The sequence below is a fragment of the Gigantopelta aegis genome, chromosome 5 (genome assembly GCF_016097555.1).
Source record: "Gigantopelta aegis isolate Gae_Host chromosome 5, Gae_host_genome, whole genome shotgun sequence".
NCBI classification, from domain to species: Eukaryota; Metazoa; Mollusca; class Gastropoda; order Neomphalida; family Peltospiridae; genus Gigantopelta; species Gigantopelta aegis.
Genome location: NC_054703.1, coordinates 35,532,279 through 35,553,606, shown reverse-complemented (window position 1 = coordinate 35,553,606; position 21,328 = coordinate 35,532,279). Strand labels below are relative to the sequence as shown.

General features: G+C 38.8%; 1 protein-coding gene across 1 annotated transcript in view; it reads left to right on the top strand.

Moving 5' to 3' along the window:
* LOC121373121 (fibrinolytic enzyme, isozyme C-like) overlaps positions 1 to 12,792 on the top strand; it is a 29,233-nt gene extending 16,441 nt beyond the window's left edge. The window contains exons 2-6 of the mRNA XM_041499571.1: positions 845 to 1,013; positions 5,663 to 5,744; positions 8,019 to 8,193; positions 10,845 to 10,999; positions 12,580 to 12,792. Of these exons, the coding sequence (XP_041355505.1) occupies positions 845 to 1,013; positions 5,663 to 5,744; positions 8,019 to 8,193; positions 10,845 to 10,999; positions 12,580 to 12,726 (728 nt within the window). The 3' untranslated portion in view covers positions 12,727 to 12,792. The remainder of the gene's footprint in view (positions 1 to 844; positions 1,014 to 5,662; positions 5,745 to 8,018; positions 8,194 to 10,844; positions 11,000 to 12,579) is intronic.
* Positions 12,793 to 21,328: the final 8,536 nt, after the last annotated feature.

Here is a 21,328-nt window from a genome sequence, read left to right as displayed (position 1 = left end):
AACAATGAGCACACACCGGCCTCGGTGGTGTCGTGGTTAAGCCATCGGACATAAGGCTGGAAGACCACTACACCCTCTCTTCTCTCTCACTAACCACTAACAACTAACAACTAACCCTCTGCCCATATAGATGGGATGTGTGCCCAGGACAGCGTGCCTGAACCTTAGTTGGATATAAAACACGAAAATAAGTTGAAATGAATGAAATGCTCTGAAGGATGGGATGTAGCCCGTAGCTTGATGCGTGGTCGGTCTAGGATCGATCCCCGTCGGTGTGTCCATTGGGCTATTTCTCGTTTAAGTCTTTAAAGATCCCTTGCTCCTAATGAAAAATGTAGCGTTTTATTGGAGATAAAAAAAGATTCGTAGCCCTGAAGCTGGAATCAGTGACTTTATCTTACATGTGGCGGGTCGTAGCAGTCAGTGGGCCCATTGGACTAATTCTCGTTCCAGCCAGTGCACCACGACTGGTATAACAAAGGTCTGTCTGTCTGTCTCTCTGTCTATGTCTCTCTCTGTCTCTCTCTGTCTCTCTCTCCATTGTGTGACACCCAATAGCCGATATAATTCTGTGATTGGGTGTCGTCAAACATTCTCTCTCTCTCTCTCTCTCTCTCTCTCTCTCTCTCTCTCTCTCTCTCTCTCTCTCTCTCTCTCTCTCTCTCTCTCTCTCTCTCTCTCTCTCTCTCTCGCTCGCTCGATCAGGTGCAGATATAACCATATGTTCACACCGAATAGTTCTAGTTCTCAAGTGTGCCGAGGTTTCGTTAAATAATGTTTAGGTTTTTTTCCCCCTTTCCTTTAAATTTCGTAGTTCATGAATGTTCATCCACATTTTTTTCAGCTCAATCTCTGGGCAGCCCGACGAATCATATCATCGGTGGATCTCCGGCTGACATCGCCGATTTTCCGTACCAGTGTTCTCTGCGGTATTCCGGTTCGCACACGTGCGGTTGTGTCATTCTCACTAAGAGCAAAATTCTCACAGCGGCTCATTGCGTTGACGGAAGGACGTAAGTTTTAGGGTCTGCTGAACCAAATTAACTATATTTGGCGATAATGTTAACATTTTGTAATATACAAAAAAAACCACCCTGATATAATATTAGAAGCGTACACGTGTAACAAGTGTGCACTCATTGGCAGATCCAGTGGGGGAGGTGGTGGTGGTGGTGATGGTGTGTGTAGGGGGGGGGGGTATCAGAGGGGATGCCGTGACCCCCTCGTCCTTTGATGTGCCCTTGTTAAATGGCTTTTTTAATTTCATCATCCTCTAAACAAAGTTCATTGGCGGATCCGGGGGGTGGGGAGTGTCACAGATTCCCGTACTCCACCACACCCTTTGATGTTTCCTTTTAAATAGAGAATAACTAGTCAATGACATCTACCTGTACTTTATCCTGTGAGGGGAAGAGTGGGAATGTCTGCGAGGCTCTGTCAATAGAAACTGTGGTTGCAAGATACATGTCTTTAATTCATAGTCCACTAAACAAAGTAATGGGTCAGATTTACGGCGATGCATCATTTTTTTTATATCGGGACACTTCGCTTTATGTTGTAAACCGTATTTCCACGTTCGCTGAATTTCGGCAGTTGCCGACAACAGTTACTCATTCGGAAACAGTTCTTCCCGTATTGAAATTAAAAACATGCCACGCCGAGTGGCAAAGCGGAAGGAAGAACTGAAAAAAAATAAACTGAAAAAAGAAAGAAAGACGCAAAGCGTTGTAAAACGATAGATTCATTGATGTTGCTTGCTTTCAGCTTCATATTAAACCATATTATATAAGAGATAAAATTCACAATAAGCAAAACACTAAATTGCCTTGAAAACATGCCTCTGAGCATCTATATTTCAAAAATGTCGAAGGAGCATGCCCAGAGATCCCTCTACCGATTTCGCTCCCTTTAGGATTTCGGGTCGTTTATCTTCGGCAAACGTAATGGTGCCCTTTTTATAATTTAGGGAACCACCTTACGAAATCCTGGATCCACCCCTGGAACTCTTACAAAAACATATTTATTTATATAGATATAGAGTCAAACTTCGATAACTCGACCTTGAAGGGGACGAGGAAATAGTTCGAGTTTCAGGGAGTGTGAGTTTTCGAAATTAATATATAAGAGTTCAAATTTGAAACTGCATTGCAGCTGGATGATTTCGCTTAATATTGTAAGAAGCGTGCATTTCAGTGCCTACTTCTAAACTCTGAAAACTATGCATCTCCAGTTGAATGCCGAATTAATATATTGCTTTCACCCCACCCCTTTTGTTGTCAACTTCCGACGCCTGTGATGCATTTATTTTGCGTATATTGTAAAAGTAAGTAAACAACAAAACACAAAAGGTAACCCAGGTGAATTTGAAATAATTATGCTTAGGCATAATATACCTATATTTATTGACAGAAAAAACTACGAAACACGAAGACATTTTCATACATAACAGGAAGTAAATTATTATATAATGAACTTTGATGTATATTGCTGAAGTCAAAACATGGCGGAATGTAACTAACAAATAAAACACTGAATGCCGTATAGCCGTATTTGTTTTTCACAAAATTATTTTAAATTATTTAAATTATTTTAAATAAGAAAAGTAATTAAAACACTAATGCAAATCACGAACTAACACACACACACACACACGCGCGCGCGCGTGCACACACACACACACGCACACACATACATATATATATATATATATATATATATGTATATATATATATATATGAGAAACAACGCTAACAATTATACAAGTGCTCTTAGACGTTAATCAGTTAAAGGGACATTCCTGAGTTTGCTGCAATTTTTAAGATGTTATCGACTAACAGAAACTTTTTGACGACTGTAATTACATATCAAATATATTTTTCTGCATAAAATATTAGTGGCTGTATATTAAACGTGTTTCTGATCGTTCTAATATTTGTACTAGGTTAAATTTCATTTTATTTCCTAAAAAATATGTTTTCGTACGTACTAAATTATTTGAAGACAAAATCCAGTCTGAGCTTCTTACAAATATTAAGACAACCAGAAACACATTGAATATACAGACACTGATATTGTAAACAAGAAAATATATTTAATATGTAAGTTTAATCGTAGAAATATTTTATTAGTCGGAAACATCTTACAATGCAGCAAACTCGGGAATGTCCCTTTAATTAGTGTCTGTAATTGTACATTACGGAGCGAGGCTCTCCGTCATGGATGGAAACGACAACCAACCATAGGATCCTTTCGTTCCGCTTAGTCGGCGATCTATTTCTATAATTATAACATTAATCCTCGACGGCCCAGATCACCCTAGACAGACGCTTCTAGCACGCTTTATCACCTCTGAGGGCTGTCTTTCGCCGTCCGGGGGATTATAACGCTTCGCGATCTATCCGCTTTTAAAGAATTTTCTCTCGGCTTGTTTTAACAGTTTTAAAATTTTATTTAATTATTTTTAAATGTTAGTTTGTATAGATGTGTGAATGTATGTTTATTTAGTTTAGTTTGGTCAGCTTCAGGTTTGTATAGGCTGGGGTCCATTATCTGGCAATAATGCACTCCATCCTTCGCCGGCTTGTCCTTAACAATTTTAGGTTTTGTTATTTAAAAATGTATAATGTGTTTGGCTTTTTTTAAACTTTAATTGTTTACTGGCGTGCTCTTTTTAATGTGTTTTGTTTTATCCAATTTTTTTTAATTTACTTTGTTTAAAAAAAAAAAAAAAAAAAAAATAATTCTTTGGGTTTACTGAGAGGCGCAATGGGTCTCTGTGTCGACCGGGTGCATTTCCTCTACAACGATTTGCTAAACTTTAATTTTGTCTTAAGTATTTAATCTACTAAAGTTATTTTTCTGTAGCCAGGGCTGGGTTAATTACAGTGTCTTCCATCACTTGGAGACCCCATCGCTGGTTTAGTATATTATTTGTTAGGGGAGTGGTACTGGGTTCCGGCTAGCGCGACGGTTGGGCGGATGGGGGTGGTGGTTCGGGGTGGGTGGGGGGAGGGGGGATGCCACCAGAAATTAGGGGCTAGACGCTTAGGCGTAGGCGTTTTGGCTTAGGGAGAGATAGGATTGTCTGGGGCATTCCCCCGTCCCTCGCTCTCCCTGGTCCCCCCCCCCCCGGCCACGCTGAAGCTACAAATGGACCCGGTACCTCCCCATAAAGGTAAATTACTGTTAGTATTATATTTTAATATCAACCTCCTATGACAACCTTCAATCAACAACCTCCAACCTCGTTCCAGTTAGGGCTTAGAGTTTGTTGTATTATTTTAATTTAGAACGCCCATTTAAAATGGTGAACAATTTATTAGTCTAGGAAAATTTTGGATATAATCATAGTTTTTAAATAAATTTTTGGACTACACCTTCAAATTAGTTTTTTTTATATATATAGTTAAATTTGTCCCCCTATATATATTTTTAATTTTTTAGTAAAATTCAAAATTATCCCGTTAAATTTTCTGTCCCGGAGTAGACCTCTGGCTATCCAGAACTCGACCCCGGGACAGACATGCTTGAAACCTTCGTGGTATGGAAGCATGTGAATAAATAAATGAATGAATAGACAGACGCGCTTCGTCCGATTTACCTGGTTGACAATTCATTCGTCTTTAAAATGCTATCGACATCGACAGAAAACTATTTGATCAATCCGTACGCGTCGAGTTTTAGAGGTGCATAATCTCTTAAATTTTTATGGCGGGAGCATAGACTTAGATTGAGAGATAGTTTATCACCTGGAGTCCCGCCTGAGTTCGCGCCTGAATTTTTTATTAAAGTATGTTTCCAAATTGGTTCTTAAATATAGGTCATATAACAATATATTCCGTTAAGAAGGTGGAAAAGAACATTATTCTGAAACACACTATAGAGTGTAGTTTTTGTTATGCAAATAGCCATATTTATTTATAGGAAAAGAAAGAAAGAAATGTTTTATTTAACGACGCACTCAACACATTTTATTTACCGTTATATGACATCAGACATATGGTTAAGGACCACACATAGTTTTGAGAGGAAACCCGCCGTCGCCACTACATGGGCTACTCTTTCCGATTAGCAGCAAGGGATATTTCATTTGCGCTTCCCACAGGCAGGATAGCACACACCATGGCCTTTGTTGAACCAGTTATGGATCACTGGTCGGTGAAAGTGGTTTACACCTACCCACTGAGCCTTGCGGAGCACTCACTCAGGATTTGGAGTCGGTATCTGGATTAAAAATCCCATGCCTCGACTGGGATCCGAACCCAGTACCTACCAGCCTGTAGACCGATGACCTAACCACGACGCCATCGAGGCCGGTCATTATTTATAGGAGAACGAACCTGTATTAACAATATACATATATTTTTGTAAAATAGATGATGAATTGTATATAAAACCTGTCGGGGTTTGGGTTTGTTTTCATGCAAATATAAAGAAAACAAGGATTGAATAGGAATTAAACGTAACATCTGCATAATGGAAATTTGCATTTTCTTCTTTTTCTTACTTTTTTTTAATTTTTTTTTTTTATAGTTTTGTTATAGTCTTTATTGTTGTTATTTATTTATTATTATATTTATTATTATTATTATTATTATTTATTTATTTATTTATTTTAGTGAGTGAAGATGGTGGTTGTAATCGGTTTAACATTTCATTGCAGAACAAGTTCGTTTTCTGTGTATGCGGGGTCTACAAGTAGGACAGAAGGGGGCGTTCTGAGAAGCGTGTTGTCCCAGAAAGTGGTAGGTCTTAAAGGGATAGTCTCAAAAGTATTTTTTAATTTTGTTTTTAAATGAAAATATTATAGCTTAAATTACCAACAAAAATCGCTTTCCTTTCCGTTTCAGTTTACAGCTTTATACACTCATGTGAGATTGGCTCTCACTAACATGATTCTGGTGAAGAATTCTCACAAATCTTTCTAGAACTAACGTTAACTCGCTACCAAACTAGTCATATACTAAAACGCAAAAGAAACGCAGGTCCTGAAAATGCGAAAGAATTGCACTTTGTAAAGCAGTATCTTTGGTGGAATTGAACCTCAACTGTGTTAAAGGACATGGCACACACCCACACCGCAGTCCCACCTGCGTGTCAATTTCATTACCTGTGTGACGTCACGAATTCTCAAAACACGTTGTTTGCACGTGCTGGATCATCCGTATCATGAATCCAGTGCAAACACACTCATTGAAATGCTTATAAAGCCTACACACCTGGATTTAATCGCATAAATTCAATTTGAGTAGTGACAGACAACAGAATCACATTTTAAAAATGCCGCGACTGACGCAACTCCAGCGAGGGATGGCCATCGGGATGTTGCAAGCCGGACAGACCCGTACTGCTGTAGCCAGACAATTGGGATGTCATGTTTCGACAATCGCACGACTTTCTCAACGTCACCAAATCACTGGATCTGTGAACGATCGACCACGCACCGGCCGCCCGAGGGTGACAACCGCAGCCCTAGACCGGTACATCCGGGTGACCCACCTTAGGAATCGGATGCTGCCAGCAGCTAACACCGCTCACCAGGTGCGTGGTCCACGTGGTCCAGTGTCCGCCGATACCGTCCGACGCCGTCTGAGGGCAGCAGGACTCCGTAACCGCCGTCCTTATGTGGGACCAATATTGACCCCTCGGCACCGCCAACAACGTCAACAGTGGGCGCAACAACATCAAAGATGGCGACGTGGCCAGTGGCAACAAGTTCTGTTTACTGATGAGAGCCGTTACAATCTTTCCAACGCTGATGGCCGAATCCGAGTATGGCGACGTCGACATGAACGTTACTCCGACTGCTGCGTTCTGCAGGCCGACCGATGGGGCGGGGGTAGTGTGATGGTGTGGGGTGGGTTCTCATTCAACCACAGAACACAACTTCATGTGTTCAGACAACGCGTTAATGCCGCCGTGTACCAAAATGACGTCATCAACAATCACGTCGTTCCCTTCTTTGCCGCTCACCCACGTGTGCGCTTGCTGCAGCAAGACAATGCCAGGCCGCACACTGTCAGGGCAACACAGGCGTTGCTGGCTCAGCACAACATCCCAACGTTGCCGTGGCCAGCCTTATCACCGGACATGGCGCCTATCGAACACGTCTGGGATGAAATCGGACGTCGCCTTCAGGCTCGCGGACAACCTCAGAATATGCAGGCGCTGGAGGCAGCATTGGTCCATGAATGGAACTCACTCCCTCAGGCATTCTTTCAACGGCTTGTCAACTCAATGAGGAGACGTTGCACTGCCTGTTTGAATGCCCAGGGTGGTCACACGCGATACTGACTTTGACAATGCTACAGGTCGTCTCTTTCACATTTTTAACATGGACCCCCACCCTACTTTATGACATGAAACAATAGCCAAAAAGGAATTCAATCAAACATTTCCAACACCAATGTGTGCCGAATTGGTGTAGCTCCAAAATAAATGTTGAAATCTTCATTTCGTTTTGTTTTTTTAATATTTTATATCCAATTTAATGAGAACCTGCGTTTCTTTTGCGTTTTAGTATATGAACCATTTCACCTAAAAAAAATTTTTTTTAAATAGCCCTACAAAGTCATTCCTAGTAAGTGCGTCGTTAAATAAAACATTTCCTTCTTCTTCCTAGTAAACTAAAAACAGTACATTGTACAATGATAAATTTTGTTTTATCAATATTCATTATGTTTGATATTATTTGTGATTATAATTGTAACGAATTATTGATTGGATCGTCATTGTAAGTAATTATTTCATTTGATCCAAGACATTGATAATGACTGGTCTTTATATATACATGTACTGGTATAATTTTCAGCGTATACATAATACAAAAATTATACATCGTGAAAAATACGTTTAAAAAGTGTTGTATTTACTGGTGACTTGGCCATTACCCAGGAGCAGCCAGTCGTATGTCTGGATGTTAACACACGTACGTGCGTAAACATCCCATGTGTTATAAAAAAATGGTTCTCACCAACGGGTGTGTAAGATTTGTTTTAAATACTATTTTTATTTTGTAGCACGAAAATTACAACGATGGGTCAGCAACTTTTGCAAACGATGTTGCGGTGATGACTCTGTCTGGTACATTTGACCTTGGTGACGCTAACATCGAGGCTGCTGTCTTATCTCGATCAGACGATCCAGACTACGCCGGTGACGACTGCATTCTGACAGGCTGGGGTCGTACAAGCTGTAAGTAGAAACACCAGCTACTACGTCTGATTAGATGTTATTTTGTGATGTTATGATGATGATGATGATAATGATGATGATGATGATAATGATGATGGTGATTATTATTATGATGATGATGATGATGATGGTAATAATGAGGATGATGATTGTATTGTTTCAGGCATCAGCTATTCAGTCTTGTTTGATGCTATTTTGTTGTCATTATTATGATGATGATGATTGGTGATGACGATGATGATGGTGACGATGACGACGACGATGATGATAGTAATAGTTACAGTGATGATCATAATGTTCCCGAGTTTGCTGCAATTTGTAAGATGTAATTGACCAACAGAAAAAAATTAACGATTGTAATTACATATCAAATATATTTGTCTGCATAAAATATTAGTGAATGTATATTAAACGTGTTCCTGATCGTTGTAATGTTTGTACTAGGTTAAATTTCATTTTATTTCCGAGTTTGGGCTTCTTACAAATATTAAGACGATCAGAGACACATTGGATATACAGACACTGATATTCTAAACAAGAAAATCTATTTAATATGTAAGTTTGTTCGTAGAAATATTTTAATAGTCTGAAACATCTTACAGTGCAGCAAACTCAGGAATGTCTCTTTAATTCGAAGATCTAATGAAATGTTATTTTTTAGCAAAGAATACATTTCCAACTGGTTAAAATACTACTTTGATTTTATAACGAGGAATACGGTACCTACCGGTCAATGAACTGTTTAAATATTTACAGCGAACAGAACAGAACATAACTTTATTACACCCAGGCCGTTAGGCAACGGCATATGGGGAAACATGAATAATTACATGATATAATATGTGACAAGACAGGACAGGGTTTACAGGAGAACATTAAATAGTAAATAATATAGTATATTAATAGTTAAATTATATAAATACATTAATACTGAAATACGAGTGGATATAACAAAAATACATATATACAATAAGCCAATAATATTCGGCATAGTAGAGTAATTGAAGTTCATTATGTAATTTGTTATACAATGTCATGTACTAGTATATTTCGATTTATTAAAATAGGGATATCTGTGATATAATAATAAATCATATTTAACTCGAGTGATGTGGTGTATGTTGATACAAATAGCTATGGTCTTTTAAATGTTCATTAATTTCTTTAATTAATTTGCTGACTTTTCTTAGGACACCTATTTTATTACTAGTCATTAACTCTTTAAAGTTTAGGGTACGGCGGTTCACATACTAATATTGTTTTAGGAGTGTGTTTCGAGACTTAGTAAAGAAGGCACAAGTGAATAGATAATGGTATTCATCACCAATATCGTTAGAATCACAAAGTGTGCATAACCTATTTTCTACTGGTGTATTATTTCACCGTCCTATTTCAATCGGGAGGTAATGATTTGATGTTCTGAATTTAAGAATAATGATCCATAGTTTTCAGGCATTATGGTGAGATATTTTTTTTAAATTAGCTGATGTTTAAAAATTGTATAATTTTTTCCTCTAGACCATGATACAATGTTATTATTCCACGTTTGAAGGTACTGGTCATGCTGCCTCAATTTGATATATTCAAGAAGTTGTTTTTATTTTTTTTGAAAATCTTCGAGACAACCATATATCCGTCATACCCAGGTTGTTAAATAATTGTTTGATATGTTTGATTCAAATGTAGTTGTGTCCATTTACGGATGAGTCCTGTAACATAAATGCATGCAATAGAAAGGATAGTTTTGTTTGTTTTCCTGATACAATCGTGGCCCAGAAATTTATCATTCTTTGTTGAATAATTAGTTTAATCGGTCTACGTCCTAGTTCTCCGTATAACATAAATATCGGTGTACCTTTTTTAACTGGGAGCAGGCGTCTCATGAAATGTATGTGTATGTTTTCAATGATGTCAGTGTTTTCATAACCCCATAATTCACATCTATACAGAAGAATAGGTAATACCATTGTGTCAAACAATTTTATCTTACATTCTATTGATAGATTGTTATCTTTAGATTTAGATGAAACGAAATACATTGCTTTTGTAGCTTGTTGGGATAGAAATTGTCTTGTTGTGTTGAACTTGTTTTGCTTATTAAAAGTTAAACCTAAGTATTTATATTCTTTAACGTTTTCGAGAAACGTATTTCCGATGGCAAATGTTTTCTTGTAATCATTGGTTGTGCCATTGAAAATTAATATTTTTGTCTTGTTGATATTGATTTTAAGCTTCCATTTATTACAATAATTGTAGAACATAAGGGTACAACAGTTACCAGACGCGTTAAATGGCTGCTTTGATTAGATAGTGAGCAATACGTTACCAGACAGGTTAAGTGGCTGGTTTGATTAGATAGTCAGCAATACGTTACCAAATCAGTTAATACACTGCTTTGAATTTTGCAACCAACCATTCGCTACCAAAAGGGGTAAAATCACCTTTTAATTTTAGGTTGAACTGTACGTTACCTGACCAGTTAACGAATATTTAAATTATAGAGCGAGCAGTACGTTACCTGCTGTCTCAGTGAATGTTTTAATTTTACAGGAAGAAATACTTTATTTTACGAGTTAATAAATGTTTTTATTTTAGCAGGACGTTACGATTAGTTTACCAGATGGCTTAACATAACTGTGTTAATTTTACAGCAAGCAATACGTTACCAGATGATTTAATGAAAGTGACCACTACAGGCTTGAGCAGAGCAGACTGCCAGTCCGCCATGAGCGCTATTACGGGAGTGAACATCCAGAACATGCACCTTTGTGTCATGACTGCTGGAAAAGATGGTGGATCATGCAACGTATGTTTTATATATATATATATATATATATATATATATATATATATATATATATATATATATATATATATATATATATATATATATATATATGATTATCAATTATTAACCGTCATTGAGGGCAATATGATGTTTTATGGACCGAAGGAATTGATATTGCCCGAAATGTGGTCAATAATGTTTTAATGCATAATGTCATCCATAAGACTCGTACATTCCTGCTTTGCTTATCAGAATGGAAATACACCAAGGCTTATGATATATATATATATATATATATATATATATATATATATATATATATATGTGTGTGTGTGTGTGTGTGTGTGTGTGTGCGTGTGCGTGTGTGCGTGTGCGTGTGTGTGTGTGTGTGTATGCCGTTATACAATTTCGATCGACATATATTTTCGATACTTTGTTTGTAACTGCATGTGTCGCCAGAGTATGCAACATGTTACGTCACTATTAGCCTGGACATGAACAACGAAGTGTCTTTTTTTGTCAATATTGAAAATGCTTCAAGTCAAGCTGCCAACTATATTTTAATTATAATACCATAAATATCGTGTATGTTATCAGTTTTTCATAATGCAATATTTTGGTACTAATGAAATACCTCACATAGCGAAATCCAGGTATCACAAATCCCTGCAAAGTTATCGTCTGCAACACTTGACATCTGACCTGACAAACGTTAGTTGATGTAACACGTGATCGTTACACTGAACAATAAAATGTATGGAAGGCTGGTTGGGTTACATCTTATGCCATTCACAGTAAAGTTATTTTCAGTAATTTCTGGTGGGGTCATGTTTACATGTATATTTACGTTTACTACAAATAAAGGTGGATTGGTGGAGTTGGATTTTTTGAATTTTAATATATAGGTCTGTACCTGTGTTAGAGTACTTAAGGTGGAAATCATAATGTGGGTGCCGTTGATATGTAGAAAAAGAGGATTAGACATTAACCTATGACAAATACATAATGTAAATATGTTTTCAGTGAACACTGTTTATTAGTCTAAAAATTATTCAATATTTGTTTTCAAGTTACAAACATTTTATGATTTTATTTTCAAAAGAACATTGTGATATAAATTATTGCACATTACCATAACAAGGACAAAAAATAGACAGCCAATGAAACTGTATGACACAGCGTGTATATGTACAGGTTATGTGTACTGGCCTCTATCGTGAATTTCTGATTGTATGCCAGTTTCTATTAAACTTACGAATAATATTTCTTGAAATTCTAGATATAGTTTCTATTGCCTATCTACATATAAATGTCGAAATATTAAATTAATCCGCTGCTTACTTCCAGGGAAATTGGGATGTGCAAGTACATAAGTTTTGAAGTTTATTTTCACTCTTGTAATCTACTCTTTAATTTTTGAAAATTTTCAGATAGATTCTGCAAATGAATATTGCACATTTATGCAAGGTGACAGAAATAACATTTCTTTGTTAGGATTAGCTGTTTACTAGGGATCTGGTATTTAATTTGTCCCCTTGTCTCTCGTTATATTAAACATCAAAGCAGACATTAATAATTTTTGTTTTATGTACAAACAGGGTGACAGCGGAGGACCAATGCAATGTAGAGGCAAAATCGCCGGCGTGACGTCATGGGGTATTTCCAGTAGCGGGAACTGCTTGACAACCTACCCTAGCGTGTATGCCAGAGTCGGGCACTTCTACGATTGGATCTCCAATGCGTAAACACGGAATTTACAGAAATATCTTTAAATCCTAACTCACGGACGAAATAAAACAATCGACGCACTATATGATGTTGTTTTGTTTGTTTTGTTTGTCTTATTAAACCGCGGTGGCCATGTGATATTTTACATCTCACACAATATAGATTGTGTCAATCTAACAACCATTTGACACGTGCTTACATCAGCTGAAGGTTCGTTCAAGCACGGCTGTCTTAGGCACATTTTCCGAATATCCCGGCGGATGTGTCCAGTGTTTTTGTTTGTTTGACAACACCACTAGAGCTGTTCACAAATAAATGAGAGAAAGGAGAGAGGATCAGCCTAAAACTATTTAATAATTGGGGAAACAATAAAAATAACTTTGTTACACAATATTGAACGAGGGACTGACAGTTCAATGTCCGATCTATATGTCCACGTGTGTGGTCGATGTGCTCTAGTGGTGTTGTTAAACAAAACGAACGTGTGTGGAATCGTTAGAGAAGTTACGGCACACGACTGGTAGAGTCTAGGTGGGTTGCATTCCGTGAAGAAAACCCCCGAATCAGAAGATTGGGAAAGGAAAACAATTGTTTTGTTTAACTACACCACTAGATCACATTGATTTATTAATCATTGGCTACCGGATGTCAAACATTTATTAATCTTGACATATAGTTTTAGAGAGGAAACCCGCTACAATTTTTTTTCATTAATAGCAAGGGATCTTTTATATGCACTTTCCCGCAGACAGGAAAGCACATATCACGGTCTTTGGCCAATTGTGGTGAACTGGTTGGAACGTGAAAAAAATTGATGCTGAAGGCGTAGTGCCTCGCGAAAATAAATTAGTTTCAAGTCTTCATACATTAGAAATATATATTTCGTTGAAAAACAAAAATTGGAGGACTCCAAAGGTGAACAGACAAAAACACGTGCTTACGTATACACGTGCTTACATATACACCCGGACACACACAGTCATACAGCATACTGTTAACACTAGTCGTACAGTTAACAGTTATATATATGTTTGTGTTACAAATCTCGCGAGATGTGAGATTTTGGTTTGGTCATACACTTCCGTTCTTCACGGCGTGTTAGCCGAAACGGTTATGTCAATAAATGACAATTCATTTCACCAAAGTTATCGTATCTTCTACTGACGTGGTGGAAACTGTGTATAAATAAAGCCAGTGAATACCAGCGCATTAAAAACAACAAAACAAACAGTAACGAAGGTAGGATTAGCTATTTGTACCTCCGACATTGGTGAGCCAGTTTTCACGATAACTGGTCGATGGACAATACAGCCTTACGGTACAGGTGGTTCAAAATTAATTATTAACGATATTTCATTCAGTGACTCAGTATGGCAAACGTCCGTGCACCAAAGCAGTGGTCGTTGACTAAAAAGGAAACCATTACTTCTTTCGAGGCTTAGCGACAAAATCTTCAATACATTTTGTTTTTGGGCCCAAAGTTTGCAGATATCTTTTATAGATGGTTTCGTATGGCTGAAGGAAACAAACCAAACCATATTACGTGGTCTTTTAAACGATAATGGTAATGTCCCACGAGCACAGAGACGTACGGCGGCCCAAATAGTCGCACTTTTAGATTTAAAGAGACATACCCTAGTTTTTAAAAAGTAAGGAATATTTTTCACTATTAGAGCAGTTTATGATCAGTGAAATCAAATACTATTTATATTGTATTGTTTAGATTATCCATTTCTGTACAACAGAAGTGTTTCTGGTTATTCTGGTGTTACTAATACCTCAACATGCTTTTTGTTCATATTTAAAAAAAAACGCACTTGCGTCTGAGAAGTTCCTGTTATGGGAGTCGCGTTTTAGTTTAGTTTTAAGGGTATTTCAACATTACAGACTCTTGTTTTACTCTGTTGTATTCAAATTTGTTACAGGTTTGTAACTTAACCAAACATAGTGTCCATGTTTACGGGTTGAAACTAGAGTCTAGGTGAGAATTATGCCTTAGTGTTTAAAAACGAGATTCTGTCCCTTTAACGCTGGGACAGATAGCCAACCACTGCCCTGTTATCTGTCGCAACACAATAGTAAAACATTCTCCGTATCTCTGACTTCAATTCCGCAATCTATTCATCTCAATTACGGATTCCAAACGACTGGAACACATTTTGTGGATTTCAACAACATTCACATTGCAGCTGGATAACGTCACGAAGATTTATATCAACGTCTCATCAGTTTTGTGGAAAACGACCTCTTAGTAGCGAATGACACGATCCAACTCCATGGTGCTGTTCTTAATCACGATGAAGAATTTTCTCCTTCGCTGGAAAATATTATTGTACTTACCTGGTTTCGGCCGATACATCGTGACCTACCAAATATTGCTAAACAGCGCTATATAACAGAATTACGTTCTCAAACATTAGCTACGTTTAAACCAGAAATATCACAGGTTCATGATAGTCTTTTGAAAGAGATGCTTGCATCAGCTGATGCCAAAGTGTTGAGATCTTCTTTCAGACAATCTGTCTATTGAGATCGTCGCCAAGGAAAATCGACGTCAGGACTTGCCCAAATGTACACTTACAAAAATTTGACCCCCTCTGCAAACAGGCAGGCCGTCTCATTTTCAACTTTCGTCGATTTCCATTTCTTCCCGTAGAAGACAAACTTTATTTTACTAAAACACGTCAGATATTTGGGATTGACAACTTTAATCAAGACGAGTGTTCTGAAAATACTGCTGTACATAATGTTCAAGAACTTGATGAAGAACAGAACACCACCATTTGCCATAATTATCATGTCATCCCTCCACATCGTGTCTCAATCAAACATTCACCTCGACTAAAGGTCTTCTACAAACACCATCCACTCCATTTGACGCTGTATACCGGAGCCGAAATTAGCAAGATCAGGACATCTACCGCCAACCTCCTTGGCGCACAAATAAGAACAACAAATCAAAGAGCCCTTCAGGTAGACGGTGTTACACCTTTGTCAGTCAAAGGAGAGACTCATCTCATTGTTAGCAAAGACAACATTGATCTTCAATTTGATGCATTAGTTGTTGATAATCTGGATGTTGATGTCCTTGCTGGAAGCCCATTCATGATCGCAAATTATATTTCATTTCGTCCCGCACAACAACCAATAGTAATTGCTGGTTCCATCACTACACACAATGGCTCAGTGGCGTGTAATACACCCGAGAACGCAGTCTTACGAGCATCTGCTTCTACAGTTGCCTGGCCTGGAGAATACTTAGAGGTCGAAATACCCTCGTTGACTAACACTGATTGCACCATTTCAATAGAGCCACGCTCTGATAAAGCACAATCTGACCACAGTTGGCTATCCCCACAACTGACAGAGACTGTTAGTGGAAAGATTCGCATATAAAATGATTCTTCTGTGCCACATTCCCTCAACAAACATGATCACTTTTGCCAGGTTCGAGCCACTTGCATTCCGAACCTTACAGAGTCGACATTGCCTACGAGCTGTTTTACAACTGCAAAACCTAGAGATGCTGTTATGATAGTATTGCAACACTATTGTGGATCCTTAAATCGCTTGATAACAGTACTATGAATAGATATTTCGCAAAACTATTATGTATGTATATATGTATGCATGTATGTATGCGTGTATGCATGTATGCGTTTCTCTCTCTCTCTCTCTCTCTCTCTCTCTCTCTCTCTCTCTCTCTCTCTCTCTCTCTCTCTCTCTCTCTCTCTCTCTCTCTCTCTCTCTCTCTCTCTGTGTGTGTGTGTGTGTGTGTGTGTGTGTGTGTGTGTGTGTGATTGTGTATGTAGGTATGTATTTACGTATGTTTATGTTTTTATGCTTGCCTGTATTTATTTGTAATAATGTCACTAAGAAGTGAAATCATATTTAATAAACTTATAATATAAAGACCACACGTTGTTGTTATGCTTTCACTGTTCATACTATCGATAGTTGAGCAAACAATTTCAATAGTTATCGATAGTTGAATTAACTAGTTTAATTATAATAAATCCCTAAAAACAACAACAAAAAAGACAACAAACAATGCATTGCTATCGAGGCACTGACTATCGCAACATATCGAGAGTTCGATGTATTGTTACACCACTACTAAAGAGGAAGTCACATAAACATGCATTGTTGCATACAACAGTTGAACGAATTTTTTTCCTCGCGTGATTTTGTTGACGTGCAACACGTATCCTCAATGTTGCTCGAATGTTGCCGGGAACAGAACTTGTTCTGTTTCCATGTGATGTTGCAGGCGACAGGGGATAACTGACCAATCAGAAACTTACAAATATGCGAAATGGAAGCCAAATGTTCAAGTCTGCGTTTGACCGAGGCAGAGAAATTGTATGTAATAGAACTTGATTATGGCCACGAACATTTATGGAATATGGGTAGTTATGGGTCATAAAAATCCATGAAAACCGCAGCACTGACGTCAATGCAACGGCTCTGCAAATGGAGACTGGCACGGAAATTACCCTTAAGTACTAGGCTACTTGGCCTTTAAACTTTCTGTTGACACTTCAGTTCCGAATTGGGCCCGATTTAGTCATTTGTGATTTCCATCTGTTGCCCCGCCTTCGTTTTCTGAGCCCAATGTCTACAGCTATTGTTGTTAACGTAACGTAGCAGTATACAGTTAGATCCTTTCCTTGTGTAGCCGCAAATAATTTCGCTGGTTGGTTTTGCACAGATCCATGTTTGAAGGCTAATTATTTGGGATAGGAAGTAAATTCTTAAGCTTAGTGATAACCAAGGAGCTATTTTTTAAAAAGATAATTGGTTTTACACCAGCAGTGCAAATTATTTAGCTGTAATGAGGCTTGATATTCATACACCGAGTTTTCCTTGTAACAAAAATGGGCGCGATCATTTTGGATAATGTTTAAACAAGCTGATTTTTGTGAAAAATTGAATAGCTAAACCTTTATTCAAATGAGGGTTTCTGTAAGGTTTGATGAGCAAAGTTTCCATAAATATATTATGTGTGATATCCGCCAACTCCCGCTTGGGTGTAGTTTGTATGGGTGTGAACATTGTCAAAAATGCACCAGAAATCGTGCAGTGTCGACACATTATGATGAAAGTAGCACAAATATTTAATATTAAAAATATTCAAATTAAGTCCTCTTTATAATTATGACCCTTGTTGTAATTTCTTTGAGATTAAAATGCCGTATCTTTCTTTATTTTTAAAGCATAGGTGGGCATTTAGGATGCCATGGTCTGGTATGCATAAGTCTCAGCTGAAGATCACAGATAACTGTGGTCTGCTACCTAAACAAAACAATTTCGTCGTCTGCCAATTTGTTTCTCCGTGTGAACACAGAATCGCGTGCTACAATGTTACATGCGATACCTCAAAAATGTTTCTCAGAAATCGCATACAACAATGCATGTTCGAGTGACGGCCCCTTAATATGGCGGCGAAATATCCACGGTGCTGGGTGGAATTTCTGTGCACTGTCATTCATGAAAACGACGGGTAGCATTAAGCCTTTGGTCCTTCCGTCACTTCGATAATTATTTGGTCCTGGTGCTCTTTTGGTAGCCCGAAAATGCCAAATACCACAATATCAGGGTTATAACATATTTCCTCACACAAAATTGTGGCCAACTTATGGATTGGCCAGCATTCTCACCAGATTTGTTTATGAATTGGGGCCAGGTGCGTATTCAGGCGGGGCCCTAAGGGATCCGGACACCCTTATGTTTTGGTGAAACAGTAAATAGTACACAATACACAATTTCCCATCCACCTGTCAAGGACCTTTAAATTCTATTTTCCAAAACAACAACGTGTCTTGTGCCTCCTCTATTAAAACATCCTGGATCCGCGCCTGGAGACAGTTCCTCCAGGTAGAGTGACAAGAGTTCTGTCGACGTCTAGTCAACAGCATGCGAACCGGCCTCGGTGGTGTCGTCGTTAAGCCATCGGACATAAGGCTGGTAGGTACAGGGTTCGCAGCCCAGTACCCGATACCACCTGGAGCGAGGTTTAACAACTCAGTGGGTAGGTGTAAGATCAATACACCCTCTTCTCTGTCACTAACCACTAACAACTAACCCACTATCCCTAACAGGCAGGCCAGATAGCTGAGGTGTGTATGCCAAGGGCAGCGTGCTCGAACCTTAATTGGATATAAGCATTAAAATAATTTGAAATGAAAAATGACAGCACTCGTCGACACGATGTTGACCCTACACGAGTGTCTACACAGAAGTGGTCTAACGTTTTCCTCACAGACACCTAGCTACTCACAAGTGGTCTAACGTTCTCCTCACAGACACCTAGCTACTCACAAGTGGTCTACCGTTTTCCTCACATACCCCTGTCTAATCACAAGTGGTCTAACGTTTTCCTCACAGACACCTAGCTACTCACAAGTGGTCTAACGTTTTCCTCACAGACACCTAGCTACTCACAAGTGGTCTAATGTTTTCCTCACAGACACCTAGCTACTCACAAGTGGTCCGACCTTTTCCTCACTGTCCCCTGGCTACTCACAAGTGGCCTGACATTTTCCTCACGGATCCCTATCTAATCACAAGTGGTTTAACGTTTTCCTCACATACCCCTGTCTAATCACAAGTGGTCTAACGTTTTCCCCACAAAACTATGTCTAATCACAAGTGGTCTAACGTTTTCCTCACATACCCCTGTCTAATCACAAGTGGTCAAACGTTTTCCTCACAGACCTCTGTCTAATCACAAGTGGTCTAACGTTTTCCTCACAGAACCCTGGTTACTCACAAGTGGTCTATACTTTTCATCACACGTATGTCGTGCTGACTGGAATGCTTTTGGTACACAGAATTGACCAAAGCTTATTGCTCTGAATATTTTGACAAGACCAAGTTATAATCTTCTCCAGACACTAGTAGACACAGCATGCTTTTGTACCAGCCAAACTCAAACTCTGCATTTTATACTAATCGACATATCGTATGGTAAAATTGACAGACATCAAATTCGATGACCCTCAATTTGTTTTTTGTAGCATAATTATAGTTCAGGGGCCAATTTCACAAAACATCGTAAGTTTACGTCAGCGACTAGCAGTTATACCGGGCATACACTTACACGTGTTTGGCATCTATTTCACACACACAAAAAAACCTATCAATAAGCAAAATGGAGCATTTTAAGGACTAAAGAAAATGAAATATGTGTACTTCTAACTATATTTGTTGTACTATAATAGTAAATGAGAATTGTTGTTTAGTCGTAGATTTGCGTTTACGTACAAAACTACGCTTACGACGTTTATTGAAATTGGGCCCTCAGTTTTTCAGTGCTATGAGCGACACTTTCAGGAACGTGGCGATATCGCGTATTACAATAGCAGCACATGTATTCTTCTGTACGTGGTGTACCGGCCTCGGTGGCGTCGTGGTTAGGCCATCGGTCTACAGACTGGTAGGTACTGGGTTCGGATCCCAGTCGAGACATGGAATTTTTAATCCAGATACCGACTCCAAACCCTGAGTGAGTGATCCGCAAGGCTCAATGGGTAGGTGTAAACCACTTGCACCGACCAGTGATCCATAACTGGTTCAACAAAGGCTATGGTTTGTGCTATCCTGCTTGTGGGAAGCTCAAATATAATGATGATGATGATAACTAGTTTAACGTGCCCATATACCACTAGGGTTTCGAACACGCCCATCCCGAGTCCGACCTCCGATAAGATGACCTCCGATAAGATCGGCCTGACTCGGGATGGAGGGGGGGGGGGGGGGGGGGGGAGGTGAAAATGGGCAGAATTTTGAAAATAGCAATTAGTAAAAACGTTAATAAATTAAAGAAAAAAAAGAAAAAGGTTACAAGCCAAAAATAAAAAAGAATTGACTGCTCGGCCGAATATTTATATAATTTGGAGCATTTTAGAAGGACAGTCCAAAATTAAATAAGAGAAAGAAGAGAGGATCGGACTATTTAATAATATTACAAAAAAGAAGTAATTTCGACATAAAATTTTGAACGCAGATCTAAACGTTTAAAGTCCGATCGATATGTCCACGCGAGTGGCCTCGTTAAGGCCGTTTGGGTGCACAGCTTAAAGGGACGAGATGGGTTGCATCCCGTCAAGTTAACCCCTAGATTGACAGTCGATAGACGTTGAAGGTGTAGTGCTGTGCTGAAATACAGATCTTGAGAAGCTGGATCCGTCTGAACGAGTAGAGTATCAGACTGGGGTATAGTCCAGTCGTCATGGGTTGGTATAGTGGTGCGGACGGGCCCGACTCCGGAGGATACGAGATGGTATCACTATAAAATAATGTAAAGTCTAGAAAAAGAGTAGTAGGGGCCGACCCCGCTTCCTATTTCTTCTTAGAGTGAGGCGGTCAATCTTCCAGTGCTGCTAGGACAGGCTCGGACATGTAGAGACTAAACGCGAACAACCGTGGCGTTCTGCAGAATGGCCGTCATACGAGTCACGAAAAAACAAGTCAACATAGTCAGACGGAGAAAAACGTGGAGGCGAGGAATCTCGCTGAAAAAGAATCCAACCTGGTGGTGCAGACTGTCGAAACGAGAAGCGTTCCAGCGTTCAATCTGTTCCAATGGCCGCATACATCCCAGTAGAAATATAAGAT